The sequence below is a fragment of the Salminus brasiliensis genome, chromosome 21, assembly GCF_030463535.1.
Source record: "Salminus brasiliensis chromosome 21, fSalBra1.hap2, whole genome shotgun sequence".
In the NCBI taxonomy this organism is placed as follows: Eukaryota; Metazoa; Chordata; class Actinopteri; order Characiformes; family Bryconidae; genus Salminus; species Salminus brasiliensis.
In genome coordinates, this window is record NC_132898.1 from 893,634 (window position 1) to 918,030 (window position 24,397).

General features: G+C 37.4%; 3 protein-coding genes across 4 annotated transcripts; all 3 read left to right on the forward strand.

Annotated features, from left to right (window-relative positions):
* The first annotated feature begins 2,437 nt into the window (after nucleotides 1-2,437).
* On the forward strand, nucleotides 2,438-7,195 carry LOC140543212 (homeobox protein Hox-C8-like). The gene is made up of 2 exons (XM_072666264.1): nucleotides 2,438-3,192; nucleotides 5,332-7,195. Exons 1-2 carry the CDS (start codon nucleotides 2,700-2,702, stop codon nucleotides 5,655-5,657), a joined length of 819 nt encoding a protein of 272 aa, XP_072522365.1. The 5' UTR covers nucleotides 2,438-2,699; the 3' UTR covers nucleotides 5,658-7,195.
* A 7,580-nt stretch (nucleotides 7,196-14,775) lies between these two features.
* hoxc6b (homeobox C6b) lies at nucleotides 14,776-17,898 on the forward strand. Of its 2 annotated transcripts, none has more exons than XM_072665605.1 (2): nucleotides 14,776-16,357; nucleotides 16,973-17,898. In XM_072665605.1, the coding sequence occupies exons 1-2, from the start codon at nucleotides 15,958-15,960 to the stop codon at nucleotides 17,275-17,277; spliced, it is 705 nt and encodes a 234-aa protein (XP_072521706.1). In that variant the 5' UTR covers nucleotides 14,776-15,957; the 3' UTR covers nucleotides 17,278-17,898. The 2 variants fall into 2 exon arrangements, with proteins under 2 accessions (XP_072521706.1, XP_072521707.1); XM_072665606.1 differs by having other exon boundaries at nucleotides 16,976-17,898.
* A 1,790-nt stretch (nucleotides 17,899-19,688) lies between these two features.
* Nucleotides 19,689-22,094, forward strand: LOC140543386 (homeobox protein Hox-C5a-like). Its single transcript, XM_072666511.1, has 2 exons — nucleotides 19,689-20,097; nucleotides 21,288-22,094. The coding sequence occupies exons 1-2, from the start codon at nucleotides 19,689-19,691 to the stop codon at nucleotides 21,500-21,502; spliced, it is 624 nt and encodes a 207-aa protein (XP_072522612.1). The 3' UTR covers nucleotides 21,503-22,094.
* Nucleotides 22,095-24,397: the final 2,303 nt, after the last annotated feature.

Genomic DNA, 24,397 nt, shown 5'->3' on the forward strand with positions numbered 1-24,397 from the left:
CCGTTGCGAGGATTAGAGCAATGCAGGTTTACAGCCCCGAAAGGAATGAAACAAAGCAAGCCTGGAGAACTGGCTAGACGTCTGGGCTAAATTACTTTATTGTTTTATTGGGGGGCAACGCTTGCGGTCCTTACAAAAGAGGGTATTACACTTGTTTTTTGGTCTCAGGGTCCTCTACAAACGCGTCTACCCTTTCTTTTATCACACCCTACCGCACCGGTCAATGGAGAGGGGGGTTAAGAAGCACTTGAAAAGCCTGAATCCCAACAACACAGTTGTCCTCTAAGAATCCACGTTATATTTCACATTATAAACAAACACATCTCAAAGACTTTCAAATATTTATAGAATCTGTAGCCTTATGAAATGGGGTTTGGTAGGACAAACAAGCAAAACGTTTCCATTCATATAACAAATTACTTTTATTTAACGTTGCCTCTGGTGTTTGTTATTCCATGTATTATTTATTAATAACACAATATAATATTCTATATTCATCGGTATAATCAGTTCATATTAAATATTTTCTTTGAACTTCTTTGAAGTTGAACTGTACGCTACTGACTAAATGACACGATTATTTGCAACAGAACGTTTTCCAAAAAGTCTCTAAATGTTTTATGGACATTGGAAAGCAAAACACGTTGTTCTGTCAAAAACATGTTTAAGACGATGAGTCATTAGTTTCTCACATAAATTGAATGAATTTAGGGGAAAAAACCCATCGGAAGCAACAATAAGAGATGCAATGATATTCTCTTCTTTTGAAAGAGGACGTTGTTGGGAGAACGGCCCATTAAATAAAATGACCGCTAGATGTCGCTAGCCTTCCACCAATGATGCCTGTCTTAGTTCAAAACCGCGGACAACACCAAAGGACATGATTTGAAATGCTAGCTCACTAGCCAGAGGTCATTGTTGATCTGAGTGTTTGCAATAAGCGGAACCCATTCAAACAAGAATAACAGAATGCTAAGAGTTGGGAAATGGTTGGGTTTTTATGCCCACATTGTAATTCTATAGTGTAATAAAAAGCACAGCGTAAATTTTACGCCGGATACAAATTACACGTACAGGAAGATAAAAGATCCACATGTATTTAAGGATTTCTCGTTGGTCCTGATGGGTGTAGTATTTAACCAAAAACAGTATAGTAAATTACATCCAAATAACGTGCTCTAAAATAAATAGGCTAGTGCATTTTTTAAACTACAGACACGTAGGTAATGTACATTTTGTTGCATAAATACATTGGTTACACCTGATCCTTAAGATATTTCTGACGTTTTTACTGAACCTACACACATTGTACATCACTGCAGTACTACTACTCGTTCTTTAGCTGATAGAGGATTAGAAACAATAAAAAACACTCCAGAAAGTTCGAAAAAGAGTTTATTTGTGAAACATATTTAATATTCAACATGAGGGTTTGACCACATAATTCTATCTATATGTACTGTTTAGATATAATATGATACAAATTCATTTAAACTGTATAATTTAAACATTTGTATGTCTTATTTTAATGTCTCTCTCATTTATGTAGCTTGAAATATAAAGAACATAAAATATAAAGACCTGTTAAACAGTAAATTGAATCACCTCTTTTTGGAAATAAATGTATGTGTTTTAATGTTTGTGTGGAAAGCTTTACCAGACCAAACAAATAGCCTCATACACGAGTACGAGTTGATAACTTGAGCGCACTATCACATAATCATCAGCAGGGGGCAGCACGCTTAGCCTTCCCTTACAAACGCTGAATAATCAACAGTGAGGAAAAATGCTAGTAGCTTTAAAAAACAATTACAGACCCAGTACCCCTTCAGTCACGATGAGAACAAGTAACGACGAGTAACAATTAACAATTCACAATTATTTGATTAGACCATTCACAGCACTATAAAATGCACGATAAAATGAATGAAAACTTACATTGTAATTGTATTTTCTATTTTCCCTAACAATTCTACATGTGATTTAATATCTTGCTTTTGCATCAGAATGAATGAAGATTTTAGATCACTGATTTGCTCGTGCGTTTTACATCATTAATCATAAATTAACGTTATGTAAAATGAAATTCCCCTGAAGGGGTATGAAAAATGACATAACTACTTCTAGGCCTTACCATGGAACCACGAGTGTACACATTGAATGAAACCCTTCATCATAGCTTGTAAACTGCAGTGATTTTAATACAGCTTAAACAGATGCATGTGTGTTTTTACTGTAACTTCAGATATTTGACAATACAGTACTTATATATGTATGTAAAGGCTAACAATTAACTGTAGAACAGTAAGCAACGCTGATACGGTGTGGATTCAAGGCTTGCTCTGCTCAAGGTAGACGTCTCAGAACGCAACGAGGAGGGGAGGGGGTTGAAGGTTGTCGAGGCAAAGGGGGGTTGCGGGGCGCAGACACCGTTTGTGGCTGTCTGAAGAGCTAACCAGACCGGGCTAGCACACATCAACCTATTGACGACATTAACTGGATTTAGGATGGCAAATGGACAATAGGAGGCAAACGAGCCACCAGACAGAACCGGAAGACAGGGGGGGAAACACGACCAATCGTTTTTGTTTTTCGAGGCTAAGAGCTGAAGGCTGCCTTGACTCACCTTTTTTGTAATTGGTGGCACGTTTGGTGGTGCGCCTGCATGGGGTTTGGAACTGCACTGGGCTAAAACTCGAATGTCACCTTGTTGTTTATCAGCACAAACACTGTTCTGGGACAAAGACACAACACAAGAAATGAGTACCTATTTTGTAAACCCGTTGTATTCCAAGTATAAAGGCAGCGAGAGGTTGGAACAAACTTACTACGACTGCAGGTTCCCCCAGAGCGTCACCCGGAGCCATGCAATAGTCTACGGGGCTGGGTCAGCTGCTCCGGGGTTTCAGCACGCGTCCCACCACGCTCAGGACTTCTTTCACCACGGCACACCAGGACTGGCGACTCCGGGCTATCAGCAGAACCACTGTGCCCTGGCGTGCCATAGCGATGCCACGGCGTTTTATGGCTACGAGGCATTTCCGAGGCAAACGCTTTATGGGTCTCAGCAAGAGGCGAGCGTGGCGCAGTACCCAGACTGTAAATCTTCCACTGGCACCAATCTAGGAGAACGACAAGGCCATTTGAATCAGAACCCACCCGGTCTTATGTTCCCTTGGATGAGACCCCATGGTTAGATCATCATTTCCTTTTCCTTTTTTTGTTGAACCTCTGTCCACCACCATTAATGCAGTCTAATAATGCATGTCCACATGTTGGTCATATGAGTGTGTGAGTAGGCAATCTATGCATGTGTGTTAACAAAACAACTCGACATTATTTATTTAAACATGAAAGAATCAAATGTTCTTACTTCTCTCAGTAAAGACTATGAGTGCCACAACATATCATGACACCAAAAATACGACCTTATAACCTCTTAAAAGGTGAAAAAATTGGAAGGGTGGTTCTCAGATTAGTCCTAGTCATATTTTGAAAGGGGAATTGTTTAGATTTTGGTTTCATTCCTCGGTTTGAAAATACTGTGCTAGGGGAAAAAAATAAATTGATATTGAACCTTTATATGTGGAACATTCTTAAAACTTATTTGATTAAATTTGTACTCATTTACAAACGTATTAGATAAAAAGGAAACCACTGAACGTTAGGGAACCAACAGTGTCTTTTTCAAACCATTTATGGTATCATTACTTTTAATAAGCAAGGTGCTGTATTATATCTGAGGATGAGAGTGTGTGTTGTGTGTTTATAATAACTATATCTGTTTCATGGATACATGGCAATATGAAGTAGTGATTACACTGTCCAGTAAGAATTAACCATGATAACAGTCTATTAAAGGTTATTTTAAGGAGCCTGAATTGGTTCTGGTAAAGCAGTAAGCCAGATAAACATTCTCAGAGGCTAAGAGTGTGTGTGTCTGAGAGTCTGAGAGTGTGTGTGTGTGTGTGTGTGTGTGTGTGTGTAGTGTGGTTGTGATATCCGGCATACCTGTGTCACTGACAATGGCAATTACACAATTGAGTAATATTTAACAAAAACATGGATATAATGGATAAAAGCAAAACTCAGGGGGTGTCACAGTCCAGTTCGATTTAACAGTGATAACAATACAATTAAAAGTTGTTCAGGAAACATGAATAGATTCTCCAAAAAAAAAAAAAACCCTATAGCAATAAGCAAGGTAAACATTCTCAGATTGTATGTACGTCTAAGAGTGTGTATATAATTACGACATCAGTTATATCTATATCATAGACTATTGCAATATATCAGTAATATTTAACCATGATAGTCCATTAAAAGGTTGTTTAGAGAACCTGAATTGGCTCTCCAAAGATGCTACTCCAAAAAAAAGGAATTATTAGTATTATTAGTATTTTTTAAACTAAAAAAAATCATACAATTCAGTAATATTTAACAGTGAAATTCACAAACATATAAATATATTTGTATTCACATTATATGTACGTTTGAGATTGTGTGTTGTATGTGTATGATATTGGCTATATCATGGATAATAACAATAGTAGAACAAACAAGCTCTAACAGTAACAACAATCCACTGAAAAGGAACCTGAATTGGTTCTGTAATGGCAGCACTCCAAAACAACCTTTTAAGCATTTTTGTAGTTTTAAGAATGTACAGCAAGAAGGAGATACATATATTATACTGAAGTTGCTATACTATACTATATATGTGTCTGAGAATGTGCATAACACTGAGGCATTACATACTGGTTATTCACACAGTCCAATAAGAATTAACAGTGATACAAAATCCATTAAAAGGTTGTTTAGGGAACCTACATTGGTTTTCCCAGTGCAACTCTTTTTGGCACCTTTGCTATATTATATTAGGCTGAGAGTGTGTGGTAAATATTTATGGCATATCTAAATAATTAAACACACGACAAATATTTTAGCATCTTTATTTTTTAGAATGTACAGCAATAAGTGAGAAAACATTGTAACATTGCTATATTATATTTCGTCTGACAGTGTGTTTATGATTTAAGCTATATCTATGCCATGGATAATGGCAATTACACAGTTCAGGAAAGTTTAGTATAATAATATTAATACATTATATGTATTTATTTCATATTTAGTCAATCACACTGTCCTGTAAGTTAATGGTAAAACACATACTATGAAGCTCCGTGAACATCCACGTTTGTTAATTGATAGTATCTGTTGTTGCCACTCCTCTCACACCGCAGAAATACCACATTTAAAAGTAATCACGTAACAAAGGTAAAGTAGTTAGCGTATTTAAACGCTGTAATCTCTCCACCCTTTCCTCCGTAGCTCCGGGGAGGCGTAGCGGCCGGCAGACATACAGCCGTTACCAAACACTGGAGCTGGAGAAGGAGTTCCTGTTCAACCCTTACCTGACTCGCAAGCGACGCATCGAGGTGTCGCACGCGCTGAAGTTGACAGAGCGACAGGTGAAGATATGGTTCCAGAACCGACGCATGAAGTGGAAGAAGGAGAATAACAAGGATAAATTTCCGGGTCAGAGGGGCGAGACAGAGGGTGAGGGAGAGGGTGAGGGAGAGCCAGAGGAGGCCGACGCTGAGGGGGATAAGCAGCAAAAAAAGGAAACGGCAGAGGAACAACAGTCAAAAGAGTGATTTTATGACTTTCGTTTTATGGTTATATGACTTCAAGTTGAGCTCCGTGTGAGTGTGTGAGGAAGAGAGAAAGCTGGACATAGAGACAGAGTAAGGAAGATAGAGAGACCTCGTTTAACGACCAGTTTTACTAGCTAACAAAAATTAAACACACCACAAAAACTCTTCCTTCTTGTTGGAGGTTGGAGACCACTACCACTATGACAAGGGGCATCTTCATCCAGTTCTTGAGTTGGGAATTCCAACCTCCAATTAAAATCCATGTTAAGGCTACAGCTCTTAATCTGAACCCATTGGTTTAACTTTCGTACCTAAATTAAACCCACATTTCGCTACCCCTATAATATATAGGAACTTCAATTTTTGGATTAGAATAATATCAGAAACAAGAAATTTCTAACCACTCCAATTTAAATCCAATGTTCAGGCTACAGCTCTTAATCTGAACCCATTATTAGTTTAGTTTATTATAATTAAACCTACATTTTACTACCACAAACCTTTCAAGGAACTTTGATTATGGATTAGAATTTACAGAATCATTCCAGTAATACATGGATTTTCAAACACTCATATTAAAATTACAATTACAATTTTTTCAGCTACAGCAATTCATCTGAATCAATTATTAGTTAACTTTTGGAAATTAACCAAACTTTCATGACCGCTAACATTCAATGGAAACTCATTTTCTGGATTACGATATATAAAACAGTCCAAGGAATACCATGATCACAACCCCAGATCCAAATAGTTAGACAAATAGTCTTTGCCGTTAAAGACGTTTGATCTCATTCTCTCTTTCTCAGAACAAAACCATTCTCCCATTACGATGGAGATTTGTAGTGTTTTTTGTAGGTTAACCGTATGTTGTAGAGTGTTTGTGTCTTTTTACGAAAGTAGTTAATGATAATTATCATCACCTTTTTATTAGTTTTTGCATGTGATGCTACCTAAATCGGGAAATTTGCAATATTTCTGTTTATGGCAGGTTTCAAAGAATGTAAAACTCTCATAAAACTCCTTTTTTTTTTATTTTTTTTTTTACATTTTTCTTCTTTTACCACTTCGTCTTTTTCTTTTATTTCACTTTTAATTTCCCATATAGCCATTGTATGTAGTTTTATCTAAACTATACCTTAGGCGCAGCTACTACAGCTGAGTTCACTTAATAGTTAATTTAGCACTACTATTTATGGAGCACGTGAAGGACTTTCAACGTTCACCAATTAAAACTACCTATCGACATGCGTTTGGTGTAAGGTTTTAATCTTCGCCTCGATCATGTCCATCCTTCTGTAATGTTAACTCTGTATGGCGTTGAGGGGACTGGCTTATATATGTATAGATTACTTATAAGTCCACTTATAAGTCCATGTATTTGGGAAAATTGTCATGCAGGATGTGACTGTAAGTTAAATGTGTTTGGTAACATTGCAATTGTAACGTCAGTCACTGAAATATTTTTAGAATTGTTTTCTATATTTGTTTTCTTTAAATCTGAGCTATAAATAAAATAAAATTACGGTTATCTCAAATTTGTAATTTGTTCATAATAGCAATCCTACAATAGTAGGACAAGTTTTGTTTTTTTATTTACCTCCTTTATAACAAGTGTTAGATTTGATAGATTTTCAACAGTAAAGTCAGTCATTTTAATTATGGGCATTAATTAATTAGTAATTAGTAGGCGTGTTGGTTGCGGATGTGCCGAGTGCATTAAATGATGTGCTATGCTATGTGGTACAGACGCTGAACTGTTCCGTTTTAGAATTGTAAAATCATGTCTGCCTTATACTCACCATAATAATAGTTCTGGAACGATCTTGTTTCCATTCATATAGGTGTCACCTGCTTACAGAGAACGAGAGCTACTTTGAACTTTGTCATTATTGGAGGAATGCATCGTCATAGCTTATTGCATCTCCAAATCGGCAAGTCTACAAGAGAAGCAATAAAATTCTTCCTAACTTTCAGTGGACGTCAATGTTAAATATATAGAATTTTGAGCAATTCTATCGGCCCATGTATGATTAAATCTGGACACGATGTAAAGAACAAGTGCCAGATTATGTAATTCTGTCAAAAAGTAAATATGGGAAAATCTGAATAAATTCATAGCAGCGACTAGGATACATAAACAACATAAAAACAACAAACATAAATATAAAACCAAATTAAAAGAGTTGCACATGTATTTGGTGTAATACCTTATGTATGTCAAATACATTAAAAATTAGGGAAAAGAAAAAAAGGAAAATAACAACGATTTCCCTGTGCTTTGAATGGCATTATTGGAGTATTCTTAAAAATCAATGCTGCTGTAAAACAGAAAAGTTAGTTATTAGCATTTCTTTTACAAATGATTTGCACAAATAGATTGCCCATATTACACTAGTAGTGTTATAGTACATATGGTTAAGGTAACAAAATTCTTTTGAAATATCAGTGCTGTTTTGAAGCAATATTGAGCACTACATCTCTATAAACAAACACTTAACAAGCATTTTATTAAGAAAAAGGCTTTTAAACTACTGTGCCAAATCATCTATAACGCAATCATATTAAACAGAAAAAAAATATATAACAGTACCATAACGACAGACTTTAGTTCTTCTGAATAATGTTTAATTTTAATTACAGAATATGATTTGTACATGCTCTGAAAAATATCACGGTAAAGGTAAAACGATTCAATTTCAATTATTTATTAATTAAAATGCACAGACCTACCTGCAGTCTTCTGTTTCGGGCAGCCTATACACGTCTGGCAAACGTCTTTGTAATCATGCTGCTGACAGTCCGGAAGTTTTCTGAGGAAGTGACAGTTGTATGAGAGTATTGTCCACCCGTCAGACCTTTATGTTGCCAGTGGAGGAGAACTCCTTAACTGGTCGGAATCGCCTGTAAACTTTATTGGTGGCCAATAAAGCCATTAGCGTCTTTACAAAATTGTTCCCAATAGCCTATTGGCCTGATTCAGACAGCGTTATTCCCAGGCTGTTAGAGTTTAGCTATAACAGGGCTGTTATTACAGAACAGCTTGTGAAGGTTCTTGCTTAATGGCAATAAACTTAGGCCCAAGATTTGATAATAAGAAAAAAAAATGGTTGTTGGATTTTTATAACGTAAGATTTCTCAGTCATAGACAGACTGACTTCAACAGCTGTCAGGAAACAGGTGAGGAGGTAGAGAACTATGCGACTGGGCTGACCTGACCAAATATTGTATTATGTACATAGTAGTTTATTCTAAGCCGTTCAGAAGAAGTCTCAGTAGGTTATAATGAAATGCCTAAGAAACACATGGATTTCAGTGTTAATATGCAAAAACCTCGTAACTCCTCAATTTTCAGTGGAAGCTCAACGACTCAATGACTCAGTCATTTTGGACAAAAATGCCCAATCTCACAAGATCAATATAAAAACAACATTAGACGGATATAGGGATATATTATAATAACATACCCTAATATCATAACTATATTTCTCCAAACGAAGTGAAATTATGGTGACCGGATATGTCATATGTATTTATATAACGTTTTAAGCTAATTTGGAATTTTTGTACGAGAACCCTTCTTTTAAAATCAGGCAGAGTAACATGTTGTTAAGCAGACACAAGTAAAAAAAAACATAATTGTTATGCATTGATTCCATTTTGTAGATCCACGTCTTACTATTTCTGTAGAGAAATTTACTAAAGTTGCACAACAATAGTATTTTATATTGTATCCAAGCTTCTTGGATGCTCATCTTCATCGACAAACAAATATACTATTTTCACTATTAGATATTTTTTTAAAAACTCTTATTTTAGATTTTATATTTTAACAATTGATATGAGAGTAGGTACTACCATGTCTACTTCATAACGTTTTTGCTTTTAGGCCTGAAACTGTTAAGACACAGTGTAGTACCTATGATTGGTATTCCATGTACACAAACCAGGAGCAAACCAGTCTTTGTGCAATAGTAAATAGTGTAATTGTTGATGTCATGTTTGATTTCTTATTAGTTGTTTGGTGGAATATTAAAATTAAACTCAATGTTCCCAGTTCCCAAATAACCCTTGAATTGAGTGGATACGACAGTTGGAGGTCCAATCACAATGAACCAGAAAAGAAATAAGACTGCTTTGGATTCCTGGAACAATGATTTTGTGGATTTGGAAACAAATAAGGCTTGTGAGAAGTGACTGGAATGTCGGCGATTTGAGAGGGATCCCTACATCGAAAAGTACGGGTCGCTCGGGCTTGAAAGGAGGTGCAACACATTCCTGGTTGTTTGGTGGGAAATTTACAGCTAAGCAATAAAAGTTTACGACCACGCCACGGCTGGGATTGGCTGTGGGGAGTCACATGGTATGCCCTCCATGAACATGAACTTTATACTGTTGTCTTTGCTCATATTCACTCCCCATCTCTTCAGACGGGACGAAAATGGAACATTGGGAGTATGCTAGCCCTGCTTTGAAATGTAATAACAAGAAAGAGAAGGGGAACCCGACCCAGGCTCGGTTCTGGCATTTAATAGTGTTCATTTATTTTTCTCTCTCACTTCGTCTCGCCTCTCGTCACCTCTTCCCTCCCTTCGTCGCATCCGATGGCGTGCATGGGACGCCGCGTAACTGCTTGTTTCTTGAATGAAACTGAATTCAGATAAGATTTGGGATATCTAATGAAATGACTTAAACATCAGGCAGCTTAACACCACCCCTGCCCTCTCTTCAGCTGGCTGACTAGGCTCGTCACCACATTCTGGATGTCAACGGGGAGGTTTGGGAAAGCAGGTAAGCTTGCGGTTCCTTACATTTATTATTGGTTTAAAGTTGCAAAAGTTTGAAGGTTACCAAAAGTGAATTCATATGGCGAGGAAATAAACAGTAAAACGGACTAGTCCTTCTGTACACTGTTAGTATATACATCTAATGGTTCTTAGGAGACGTAGCGTGAAAACATGAGAAAGCAATTGTAGGTTTGGTTGTAAAGTTCTAAAATGCAGAAGACACAAAAGTCAGAAAAAGAATTGTGTGTGGGGTTTTACATATGGGGTTAAAACGTTTATCCCCTAGCTTGAAGGATCTGAAGTACTGGAGACCATTGTGTTGACGAATACGATTAGGACGATTAATTTATCCTGATATCTTTCTGAAAATAAAAGGACATTCTAAAGGCCCAACAAAGGGGGACTCTGAAACCAGCCCAGACAAAGTTTGATATACAGCAGTCTGAAAATCTAGTACACGACTAGATGTACTAGACTAGATTCTAATTATATTATATGAAGAATATTATTTAGCTATGAAATACACCACGTCCTTCGTTGCCTAATGCTATCTAATGATAACAGAAAAAATGAGTACAGAGTAGTACACATTTACTGAAGTGCATTAAATGTATGTTTTTTGGAATTTTAGGTTTTATGCAACTTTGAAAGGTTCCTCCAGTGTTTACACAACTATTATTTATTCCATATAAGACATGTGAATTAAAATGAAGGGCAAATTATTAACTGTTCAGCTCGTATAAACATTAAACTCATCCCAAGATAAATTCGTATTCCAACAATAATCACATAATTAAATGAAATCGGATGAGTGTAAACACTTAATCCTGTGACCACCAAATGACATTGAAGGATTGGGCCCCTCGTTCATAAACGTAGCAGAGGTTGATGCTGCCATCTAGTGTTCAATATATTGCCACTCTTGTTTTTTAATGTCTCGTTTTACTAAGCAGTTCTTTCACAAGGAAAAACCAACACAGTTTATTTATTTAAAACTTAAGCATCGCCGTTTCATTGGAGGGGAGGGTAACTGAAATTGTGATTGTATAGAATATATATATATATATATATACATACAGAAATCCGAAATGTATGTGAATGTATATGTGTGTGTGTGTGTGTCGTACACGTCGTACGCATCGTATGAATGTTCGGTGTTTGTCTTGCATATACACTGCTGGAATACACTGCTTAAGTCTTATATTTTATATTAATATCAATAACATACCAGTTTGAACATGAGAAGGGTTTGAACGTCAAATATGAACACTGCATTTTTTCCTTATTGTTACATTGAAAACTTCTGCACTTAGCTGTGAGAGATGTAAGGTAAGAAATCTTCTGTGTTTCCCTGCAATATAATGGAGATGTGGTTCATCATAATCGTTCTGCTAATCCATGTTACATTCGCTTAAGCCAAGTTAGAAGTAACATATATCCTCTGGAGCTGTCATAGGGGGACTCAGAGAGCCATGTAAACGTGGGTGGAGCTGTTTCAATCTATGGTCAGGAAGTTCAACGAGGAAACAATTTTAGGGCTCTGGACGTGCCTTCCTAGTTTAAAGGACAGAATTGCTCATTTAATGTATTTAATCACCATTCAGTACATACCAAACTACCTCTTAAATTAGTATGCTTCTGTGAAATGTGTGTGATTACTTATATGTCTTTGTTCAAAAGTCTCATCAATTCCCAAGAGAACTGAGAAATATATCTCCCGTAAATGAAACTAGTTTAGTTGACTGGTATGTAATTTAATTGAGCAGTGTAGTCTGCGCTGTTAATCTGTAGCCCTGCTTTGAAATGCTTAATACAGTAAGAGATCGAACAAAATCAGTAATATAGGTTAAACTTATAAACCACTTAAGATACACACTGAATGGTGACTATCCAGTTATGAGGTCAAAAACGTTCAACGTGATTAGCTGCAATGTGTGCTATTGTCGAAGCAAACGTGGACCAATTGTGTCTATTTTATAACCCTCCCAAAAGGTCAGCAGCGGAAGTCTCGCTAGTCTTGGAAACATCAGCGACACCTCATAATGAGGTTTAACTGTGAAAGCGACAGAAGAAACCTCTGATTCTGAAACTATATATGACCAAACACTTGAAGGGTCTAACCTCATTCTGCATTGGCATGGCTCTAAAAAAACATTTTTTTTTTAATTGTTAAATTAGACTGATAATAAAATGATATAGTAGATTAGCAGTGAAACGAGTGAAGAGAAGGAAAGTACGATATAAAGTACTAGTTGTACTAGTTGTAAAACGACGGGATCTTCATTTAATTAAATTTGTTTTTTTTGTTGTTGTTTTTTTTTTACTTTATTTTACTAAATGTCCTTTAGACATTTTCAGTTCAGTAAAACGTGTATTTACTCATTCGTTTTGGTTTAAAAAAACAAAAAACAAAAACAAAACAAAACATCAGCATCATTATATCTATATATGTGGAGAGAGATAGAATTGTATTGTTGTTGTTGTTGCTGGGGTATTAAGCATGGTTTTAGGTTACTCCACCCACCTCTGATTTTGTGTCTTCGACTGCAGCCCAGTTGTCAAATGAGAGACATCATCCAGAAGCGTGTTGAGGCTCGGCTCTCACGACCCTCCCCAGAAGGATGCAAAAAAACAATTTACTACACGCTCCTACTTCACAATCACAAGAGCAATTTGCTTCTCTTTCCAGTTTATATTCACTTTATAAATAATGCAACGCTACAGTATGTAGACCCGCTGGTGAATAGCTTACCATCTGCTTTGACGTAGATCTGCGCTCAGGCAAGTACGTTGCAGTGAGCAAACTGTACGTTGTTGGTGCTGTTTGCTACGGTTGACATACGTGTAATTTCTTTAATCGACAGTTTTGTAAAAGATGAATCTCCGTCTTTTCTCGCTGTCACATTCTCAACTCAACAGCGCGACTCATATGGGCTAAATTATGGAAAGAAGGCTGTAAAAGTGGTCAGAGTTCCAGATCAAAGTGGCATTTCACGTTTTTACCTCCGATGATGTGACGCTTGGGGTACTTAAATGAAAAAAAAATATTTTTCGATTAAGGTTCAGAAGAAGATTTGAAGTGTTTCTGATTAATGTTGATTTTCTTAATGTATAGCTAACATCTTGCGTTGTATAATTCAATTCAATGTATGACAACATTCAGCCCTGTTTTAATTAAACAGACAGGCAGCTAAAGGCTGAAACATATTTTAACTTGTCAAGAACAGCATTTTTGACGGTTCATTGCTTTCTCTTTTTACTACTGTTTGGAAATGAGTGTTCATTAGATGCAAGATTCAATCGTTTTATTGACATATTAACAGTTATAACATATTAACAGATTCGTTTAAAATATGCAAACAATATGAAAAAAAGACAATATTGTGAGTATATTACATATTATGTTGTGTAGACTATATTAGACGTTAAAATGTGCAATAAAATACATTAATGAGAGTATTATTAAAAATAAAATACTGAAATGAATGAAATGTAGTGGTTGAGTAAGAGCGGTTTAGGCTACAGCATCATAAAAATGTATTCATTGTTGAGGTTTAAGTCTAGTTAGTTTTATTTCGTTGTATTATGTCACATGAATCGGTTTCGGCTCAGCCTAGTTGACCACATGGTCTGCAAGCAGCTAAAAAACGTTTTACGTATTTTGTGACTGAATGAACTAAACATAAATCTTCTAGACACCCAGACAGTTATCCCTGCTGCAAAAACTTAGAACAGGACAGTAGTTAATCTAGTCTATTTATTTCGCATTGCATTGTTTAATTTTAGTTAAATAAATAGTGTTAATGTGACGATTTTAGGTTGAACTGACCAACCCATTCTTACAGTGCAGAAGCGAATTGAACAAGCACCCACTGATATGAAGATCTTTGTTGCTTGTTCTTCTAGTAAGCGTGCTTCTGCTGGAAGTTGACATTTGTCTGGTTTTATGACTCGGCTAAGGCGTTAAGGCATTCTTTCGCAGTAAAACTGCCATAAACCACCCCCCCCCTCCCAAACACACACAGACACACACACATTTCCCTGTGCACAAAAGGACATAGCACACAGTGAAGTAGTTAAGGAAAAAGCACACACTTTGTTGGGTTACGATTCACCGAAAAAAAAAGTTCAACATTGTTGTATTGTGTTGACAAGATTGTCAATAGTGCTTAAACCTGACATTTTTTGAGGCTATAATTTAGGTTTAATTCATAAATTCAGTTGTTTAAATACTCTTATTTCTAAACTGAATTTATTTATTAACATATATACTAGCATATCAAAGAGACGTGGATCAGTAAAACGCAATAGTATTATTCGGGTTATGTTTTACAATTATTTATAAAGCTATTGACATAATGTATTACCGGCTACAAATAAAAGACAAATCGTTCATTTTATATGTGTGGATTTGCTTTCTAAACATATAGCAAGTGTTGTTACATATATTAAAATCGAATTAGTTGCTAAACCAGTTTTTGCTTCAAATAGAACTGTATTAGAATTGATCACAGCTCTGAAACCCACACTGCCCGATAAATCACTCGCAGTTTCTCCGGCAGTAAAAAAGCTATGGATTAATTACACAGAGGAATTTCCTACAAACGTAGAAGTGAGGCAAAGTGTGTGTGTGTGGATGCCCTCTCTGGTTTAGTACAACTTCCACATGCAAACCACTAAACATGTAATATCCTTTTTTTAGTATCCTGTTGTTTTGTTTAGAGTTTATTTATTGTGCACCTTTGTTGCTTCAAAACATTGAAACAATTTGAATAATGTAATCAGCGTTTCTTACTCTTATGTCTCTTATATGAACACAGATTTGTTTAAGATAGATTTAGCTCTGCATCAGTGATGTATTTTAGTTAAAACTATTTTTTTTCTTAATGTTTAATTGTTTTGGTTTATTTCAAAGAATGACTTTGGAAACCTTTACATTTCACTTTGTAGGAGAATGATCGGGACAAGAAGGTTGCGTGAGATGCTGATTGTGTGTGTGTGTGTGTGTGTGTGTGTGTAAGAGAGAGAGAGAGTAAAAGAGAGCATAAATTACATAAATTACTATGTTACTGCGGTTTTAAGGTGAAAAAGCTGTTTTATACTATAGCAGTGTATCATATGCATCTCAGCTGGTTTAGCTTTATTGTTATTTAGGCGAAAAATAAAGAATAATGAAGAAGTCGACTTAGATTTTTTCCTCCACTTTCTTCGTGATCACGTTTTCCATTGGACAGAAATTGGTCAGCTGACACTGTCATCGTTGTCCAGCTTAGAAGGAGGCTTTAGAAACACGGCTGCGTACATGGTGCCTTTATTGGGTCTCGAAATTAAATGACATAGAAATCTATTAAAAAACAGGCTGACAGAGAGAGATAGGCAGAGTTGAGTGAGGGAAAGAGAGAGAGAGAGAAAGAGAGAAAGGGTGAGAGAGGGAGAGAGAGAGGAATCAGAGAACGTAAGGGAGGGAGGGTAAGAAAGAGTGGGAGCACGGTTTACGGCAAGAGAGGGACGGTATGAATTCCTATTTTACGAACCCGTCGCTCTCGTGCCATTTGACTGGTGGTCAGGAGGTTCTACCCAACGTGGCCCTAAACTCGACAACTTATGACCCCGTTCGCCACTTCTCTTCCTATGGCGCCGCTGTGGCCCAGAACCGGATATACTCCACGCCGTTCTATTCACCACAAGACAACGTTGTGTTCGGCTCCGGTCGGGCACCGTATGACTATGGGTCCAATGTGTTTTACCAGGACAAGGATGCGCTCCCAAGTTGCAGGCAGAGCCTAGGGCAGAGCGCGCAGGGTTCGTTGGCTCAAGAGTACCCCTCAGAACAAGGCAGAGGTGCATCTCAGGACCCAAAGAACGGCAGCATTCAGATCTATCCGTGGATGCAGCGGATGAACTCGCACAGCGGTGAGTAGGCACTCAAATACTGGGGGTCAAAAACATTTTACGACTTGAAACGCGTGTTTTATCACCCCATAAAGCATTAGAGGAGCTCCGCGTAGTCGCTGTGCAGTAAATGCCTTTTATCTCTTGGGGGAAAACCCTTTTGGCCAACATACACTCGCTCAAGACTATTCAAAACACAATCCAACCTCGAAGGGCTTTAGAGTTTTATGGCTTCATTTGCCTTGCCTTGGTTTAAAAAATAAGGGTGATTGGTTGGAAATGACATGGAAATAACACAAACATTATTGGAATGAGTTCACCAGACTTAACAACTGAGTTGTGTCAGTTGAAACTCATTTGTCGTCATTTGTATCTCTGAACTTTCAATTCTACGGGAGAACGAAAAAAAGACTTTGTAAGCAAATGGAAAATTGTTTTATTCATCATTTAGGCATTTTGGATTATTACAAATGGCCATCGTCAAATGTGGTTGAAATATAAAGAACAAATGCCAGATTTAAATCAAGGTCAAAATTGAAAAAATGACAAAAATTGTTTTGACAGAGATTTTGACAAAATTTAAGCTTAAAACTGACTGTGATTGTGCAGAAACTTATGGTAAAAATTTTTTTTTAGCAGGGGTCGGCTATGGGTCTGACAGGCGAAGAGGTCGTCAGATCTACTCCCGGTACCAAACACTAGAACTGGAGAAGGAGTTCCACTTCAACCGCTACTTGACAAGACGCCGGCGCATCGAGATCGCCAACGCGTTGTGCCTTACTGAACGTCAGATCAAAATTTGGTTCCAGAACCGCAGGATGAAATGGAAGAAGGAAAGCAATCTCACCTCCACCCTCAACGACAGTGTCCCGTCGGTAGGTAGCCAGGACGCGGGCAAAGAGGACGACCCAGAAGCAGCCACGAGTGAGAAGAAGGAATAGATCTAGAACTGGTGCATAAAATCTGTATCGCTGTACGAATCACTACCTATCGAAAACTACCTATTGAAGTTTGGCACAACGCTTAAAACGCCAAAACTGAACACAACGAGACAAACTCGTCTGACTTTACTGTTTAGGAACACAATACTGCATTCCGTATCCCACTCCGCAGCATTGCCTGTGTGGTTCAACTCTTCATAATTCTCTGTGTATTCTTCATAATTTGTACCATGAATGTATGTTGCATATCACGCTAATATTATTAGCTACTCCTATGTTCAAAAAATAAAATTATAAAATAAAACAGTCAAACTATTTGACTATGACTTTTTGTTTATGTACTGTGGCATTACAAAAATAACTTGTTTTTTCATTTATGTTGCATACCCTGCATTGTTATACTGTTTTTTATCACTGTATAAAGCATTAAAATGATGCAAACATGACGTATACTAGTCTGTAGACTGAATTGTGAACAAGCCTGAACGTGTTTGAAAACGTACTCCTCAGCTTTTAGACGTTGCAAAGTGTTAGAACTCACTTTAAACCAAGTTAAAATATGACTGTACTGTTGACTTTGATGCGTAGACGTCGATAAGGTTTTGCATAAAAACAGCAACATTATATGAACAATGTATGGGATTCACGCTAAGCCATTCTAATACAAAGACTATGAAGGTGAGAGTCCAGCGCCTGCATTTGTGCTCGTGCAGTCTAGGTTTTCTAAACTGTGCATCTACAGATTGTTAGGACCTTTAAGAAGATTGAATATATATGAAGAAGACTGATATCCAGCAATACTGTAAGACAATACTAACATAAAAGGTAGTCAGTTTAAAAATTGGATAATCCTCGAAGAGAGTTTAGAGTCTGTTCTGTCCCAATATTTATGATCTGTCAGTATTTCTCATTCATCCACCAAGTAACATTTATTTAAAGTCCGCACCGTTGATTTTTAGAATTTATCAATTAATACAACTAATTATGTGTGTTATTTAAGATATGTGTGGATAAAGAATCCGGTTTGAGTGTATCTGATTGTAGGAAAAGACAAGAGCACAAATAACCCAAAAATCTTTATTACAATAATCAAACTTTATTAGTTACAAACTGGTCAGTAAGGCGTGTTTTACAATGCTACTGTTTTAAATCTCGAGCTGGAGAGTTGCATTTCTCTTATATAATCTAACAAATAAACTCACTTATAGACCAATAGGCCGGCGAAGTCATAAAATAAATAAGAGCAAACAAGTACTTCATAGTATAGTTAATTTGTGTGTGTTTGCCAGTATGGACAGAACAATAATGCGTATGTTTGTAATAAAATGATCGTTGCATCTCTAATACCAGTTTATAAAGTGGCTTGTTTTATATACAGCAAACATTTCCAAAGTTGGCTCTTTATTTATTTATTGTTTTTATTGAAATACAGAAAAAAAATAACGATTCAAATAGTGTACTATAGGACCAATGGTAGATTGAATGTAGGTTGTTTTCCTGAGTAATTTTGTTGCCTTCCTAATGCACAAATAGTTTTTATATTTTATCCTGAACGTGTTTACCTTCCTCGCTCAAAGTACTCTTCAAAGAACATCAAATGCATATCACAGAACACTGCGTTTGGAATATTATATATATATATATTATAATATTCCAAACGCAGTGTTCTTTGATATGCTGTAGAAGAACTACATTTGTTTATCTAGAACCATATTTTTGCAAAAGAAATATGGGAACTTTTAAACTAGAGAAGAACCTTTTTTCTCAAGTGAAGCTTCAGACCTTCAAAACCCCTCAAACGTACACATCTGGTTTACAACCATGATTCTTTGTGGAACCAAAAGTGGTTCCTCTACCGCATCGCTTAAAAATCATGTGTAGCATCTTTGTTTTTTTAAGAATGCAAATCTACACGTTGGCTCTACAGTAAAGAGTGTAATGGCGTAATTGCATAAGAGTCACCTGTCCTGTACAGGCTTAAGCAGTAGATGACGCTATTGGGCTTCGGTCCTGTTTGTCTCTTCCATCACCCCCCCCCCCCCCCCTTCCCTCAACCAACAACACCACCCCCTAACCATGTCCCCTTTACCAACTTATCAAATGTTTTGCCCACCTCCATCAATAACCTGCTGGTACGATCTAACTAAATTTATGACTGGACAGCACGCACACGTGATCCCCTTGAAACGATCCATATTTGGGCAAAGGAGAAAAAAATCCCTCATCTATAAATCCAGCGCGTTTTAGCTTATAAAGCTTCCACGAAGTTCAAAAAGAGACACAAATCAAACACGATTACAGTAACAAATACAAGAACGCTGACAAATTACCAACAACAAACTACGAGCTTCCGCGCGCACTAATTCAACCACGTAAATGTGCCTCTTCTGCTCCGCTTCGCTCGTGAGATGATGACTTCTTACGTTTCCGGCTCGTGGTTCGACAATTCAAGTCATGCATCGTCCTCCTTTCCTCGTAGTTCCTCGTCACCTCGCTGTGGATTCGGTTCTCTTGAGAACCGCTATAGCTCCTTCAGGTTCAGGGAACCACCAGAGTGGAGCTCCACGCGCCTGGAAGACATGGGCTCCGGTCGGCCAGGCAGCACGAGCGGGGAGCCGCCCATAGAGCCTCCAAAAGTCCCACATCTCAGCACTCTTCGCATGGAATGTGGGAAAGCCCAGGGAGGAACCAAATGCGTGGTGGAAACTGAAGCAGGAGCTTCTCGGTCCGTCCAGGCGACATGTGAAGCTCGTCAAGCACCACTAAGCTCCAAACAGCCTCAGATTTACCCCTGGATGACTAAACTACACATGAGCCACGGTAAAGTTTTCCCTGCAGTTGCACCGAGGTGTAGTTTCTCACTTCCACTTCGCTCCATCGTCGCTTTTCCCAACCTTCTCCATTCATTGTGTTTTTTTCCTCCCTTGAGTTTTATAGAGCGCGTTCGGAAATAATAAAACTGGCAGTCGTAAATTTTATGACAAAGGCTTCAATTGCTCGTAAAACTGTCCGCTTGCGACGAAGAGACGATCTCGGGCCAAATTTATGACGCCGTAATTGGATAAGAGAAACAAACCGCACAACCAAAGTCCTACTGTGTTTAAAGGGAAACGGGCAAAATTGTAGATCAGCATTTGGAAAGAACTGTGCAGATACTCTGAAGATATCTGGCACAGATCAAAGTACCAGAACGTCGATGAGTTTTATCAGTAACGATGTGTTTATTGGGCAAATTTCAAAATCTCATTATATCACGCATTTCAGTGCCCACTTTAGATAATCGCTGTCAAGCAAAAAAAAGTCGTATCTCCATCCCCAGGTGTCCATGACAAGGTGTTCTGACTTTTTGACAGAATCTAAATCTGATTTAAGTTATTTACATTGTATTCAAATTTCATTATGAATGGACAAATAGAAATGCCCCAAAATGATTACCATTGACTTCCATTGAAATGAATTAATGTTTCCTTCTTGTGTATAAACTTTTTGGAGATATGAGTTTTTTGCGTGACGATATGTTGTTATCTAATCATAATCATTTCACACTCCCTTTCTTTCATTCTTGTTTTTAAAAATGCCTTAAATCACTGATATTAATTATGAAGTATTGGCATTTCCATAATATTTTTGTTGTAATGCATAAACTTCGTATCTCCAAAATGTAAAGTTTACACAGAAGAATAAAATAACTTTCAATGGAAGAATAATTGATGTAAAAAATATAAAATATAAAATAATTGCCAGATTCAAGTAAAAACAGCAAACATAGAGATACGAGGTTTTTGCGTGACAACAACCATATTAAACTAATAAGACCTGCAGCTTTTAAATCGAATAAGAAGTTAATGCTTAGTTAGATCTTCCACAGAGTATCTTTAGCATTGGATATTTTACATTTATAAAAACATTCAATGTTTGGCACTCATAACAAGTCTCAAAGTGCCACATGTGGGGTCATTTTGAGTCCACAGTTAAAGATGTGTCTTTATCTTATTTTGGTGCCACTCCAGAATCGGATGGGAAACGTCCGAGGACGAGTTACACCCGATACCAAACCCTGGAACTGGAGAAAGAGTTCCATTTCAACCGTTATCTCACGCGTCGAAGGCGCCTCGAGATCGCCCACACCCTGTGTCTGAACGAAAGGCAGATCAAAATCTGGTTTCAGAATCGTCGTATGAAGTGGAAGAAGGATTCCAAGCCCAAAGTTAAACAGCAGTTCTGAGTGGACAGAGTTTAACACAGTCAATTCTCTCTATTTACAGCCGGGATTAAATGTGGTTATGTGGATTAAATGTCGTTTTTCTTATATCTTAAAATGTATATTTATGTATTATGTCTGTATTGTGGACCACTGGGATAAGGTGTAATAGATCTGAAGTAGTATATCGTTGCTGTCACACATAAACGTAGTATGTCCAAAAATAGCTACTTTATTGGAGAAGAAAAGCATCTTACACATTCAATTCGAAATTTGGACACAATGTAATAGATAACTGCCAGATGCACATTATATCAAAAAGTGAATTTTGAGGCTAACACAACTGGTCAGCACACTTTAGCTAATTTCCACTGACTGGAGAAATTGTTTTTAGTGTGTGTTTAGTGATTTTGTTACCTGTTACTGCTTGTTAGGAAGTCCAGTACACGTGAAATTACTTAAGTTGACTAATCTTTAAGTCGAAATGTTACATCATTGGACTGAACTTATCTAACGAAAGTATTAGAACTGGACCTGTCGGTGAGGCCTGAGCTTCAATAAGCAAGGTATAAAATGGAATGTCCAGGATGTGAGCTTTTTGAATATGTACTGAATAAAAACACTTTAAAATCAAAGCTTGCTGAATGGTGTCAGTGGTGTTGAGCTGTCCTGTAGAAGCTCTGCTGGTTCAGTGCATAAACAATGAAGAGAAGGCACTAAGTGCGTTTAGGTCGATGTCACTTGTCCAAATGGGAAAATGGTAAATGTAAGGTTTTCCTTGAATATTAATTCAAGCACATTTTTGTATTTGTTTTTAATAAATACGTAATAAACATCTGTTGAGCGAAAGCTAAAAACTCAATTGCGAACATTATACCAAAAGTTATATTAAATATAAATAAATACAATTTCGATTAAAACAATATTATGATTATTATTGTAATTGTTAACTACTTCTATTATAACCACTATAGAATACCTTATACGGATTCAAAAGCATGTTGAAGGAATTCTGACCAATAAAGTAGACAAACTCATTCAATATTGTATTCATATTACTTGTCTTACCGTTGCAGCCGCTTTATGAGTACAGTTAAAGAAGCCTATATCTAGGCAGCAGTGCTTAACTCATTACACTACACCCGAGTGGTTTTGGTTTTTTGCTGTTCAGTCATAGTCCAGCTTTGGTCCGGCCTCCCTGTGGCCCTTCACTTCCTCAGTAATTGTTTACAGTACAGACGGATGCCTGTAAAACTTTTACGGCCCTGACGCGTAATAAAACTTTATGGCTTCGACTAGCACCTCTAAAACGACGACAGTTGTTTCCTGTCTGACGAAACAGATGGGAACAGAGATAGCCCTTACCCTGACACATTGCCATGCTGCCTTTGATGTGTGTGTGTGTGTGTGTGTGTGTAGCTAGCCCCTGCGCACGAGACTAAGTATGTGATAATAAGAGTAAACCAAAAACGACATAATTAACATAAATCAGAGCTAACCAAGGCCAAGAGTAGTCAGTGGTGTTATGTGCTGATCTATATGTTTAGAACTTTAATTTTCTATATCATTTTGGGAATACAAAATTCTACTGATTTTTATCTAACGTTTTTTTAAAATACTAATAACATTCCCACACAAAGTGGTGGTTTTCATCACTGTGTTCATTTAAATATGTCTAAGGCTCTCCTCATGAAGTCTAGTATTAATACGAGTTCTCCTCCAACACCCGGTTTGGTAAATCAGTGCTTAATGATGGTAAATCAGGTGAGCTGAACACGCTCAGGAATTGAACACGCTGTGCTGGCTGGGGGCGTCCAGGTAAAATCTGAAACCAAGCTCTGTTCTTCAGACTAGCTCACAAGATCTAAACTACTTTCTTCAGAATGAGAAATTCTTGTTCCTTTTTACCGTATTTATCTTTACCTGCATCTGTTCTAATAAGATCTGGAGCTTCTACAAGTGGTCTATTTTCGCTTAGACGTGATTTACAATAATGTACTTAGTTGCCAGTACTAATAGTAAGACTGATGTACAGTACTAATTTTATATATACAAGAGAGGGGGGAGTACTTTAAATAAAAGTCAATGTAAACAACCTTAAAAAAGTGAGGTACGAGGTTATTGCTTGACCTTACAACACAACAAAATCATACAAACTAGCATTTCACAAGCAGGCAGAGGCACCATGAGTACCACCAGAGGACCATCGCTCACGAAGCCACCAGACACACAACACACGAAGGCTTTAGGCAACACCACGCACATGTAAAACGTTAAACTTAGTCTACTCACCATCGCAGCGCTGTAAAGATCTGCAAGGGTTTACTGAGCACTGAGGAACAACACCAAAACTTCTTCTACAGTATCTCATATTTAGCACTGACCTTCCTCCAAAGCGCATGCATTCACCTTTTTTTGTTTTGACTTTTCCAACTTTTTGGAGGTTGCTTGAAACACAGGGCCTAAGGGCAGTGACCGTGAGTGGTTCGCGGCCAGCACGTGACGCTATTAAAGTAAGTTTTATGGTTAGGCAGAACTGACAAGCCCTCAATATATTTACATCAAACGCGTTAATTGTCGTGAGCTGCTGGTCTATCTGAGTGGGCGCTCTGATGTCTCCTGTCTGGCGGGGATTCTCTTGCTCCAAATGCTCCGTTCGCTGCTCGCTTGGCTCCAGCAAATGGCTCCCACACGAGGCAGTAAGTTAATAATCTTATTTCTCAAAGCTTGTAATGAAATAGACACCTGCCGCTCTGCCACCCTAGGGGACCTTAATTAATACCCTAATTTAATGTTTCCTTGAGAAAAGCTTGTCTCTTCTCGGCGCTAATGGATTTCAATCAGGCTTATAACGTTCTTTTTAATCTTGTAAAAGCTTTACAACAATGTGGACTGAAGTTGTTATGATTAAATTGTGGT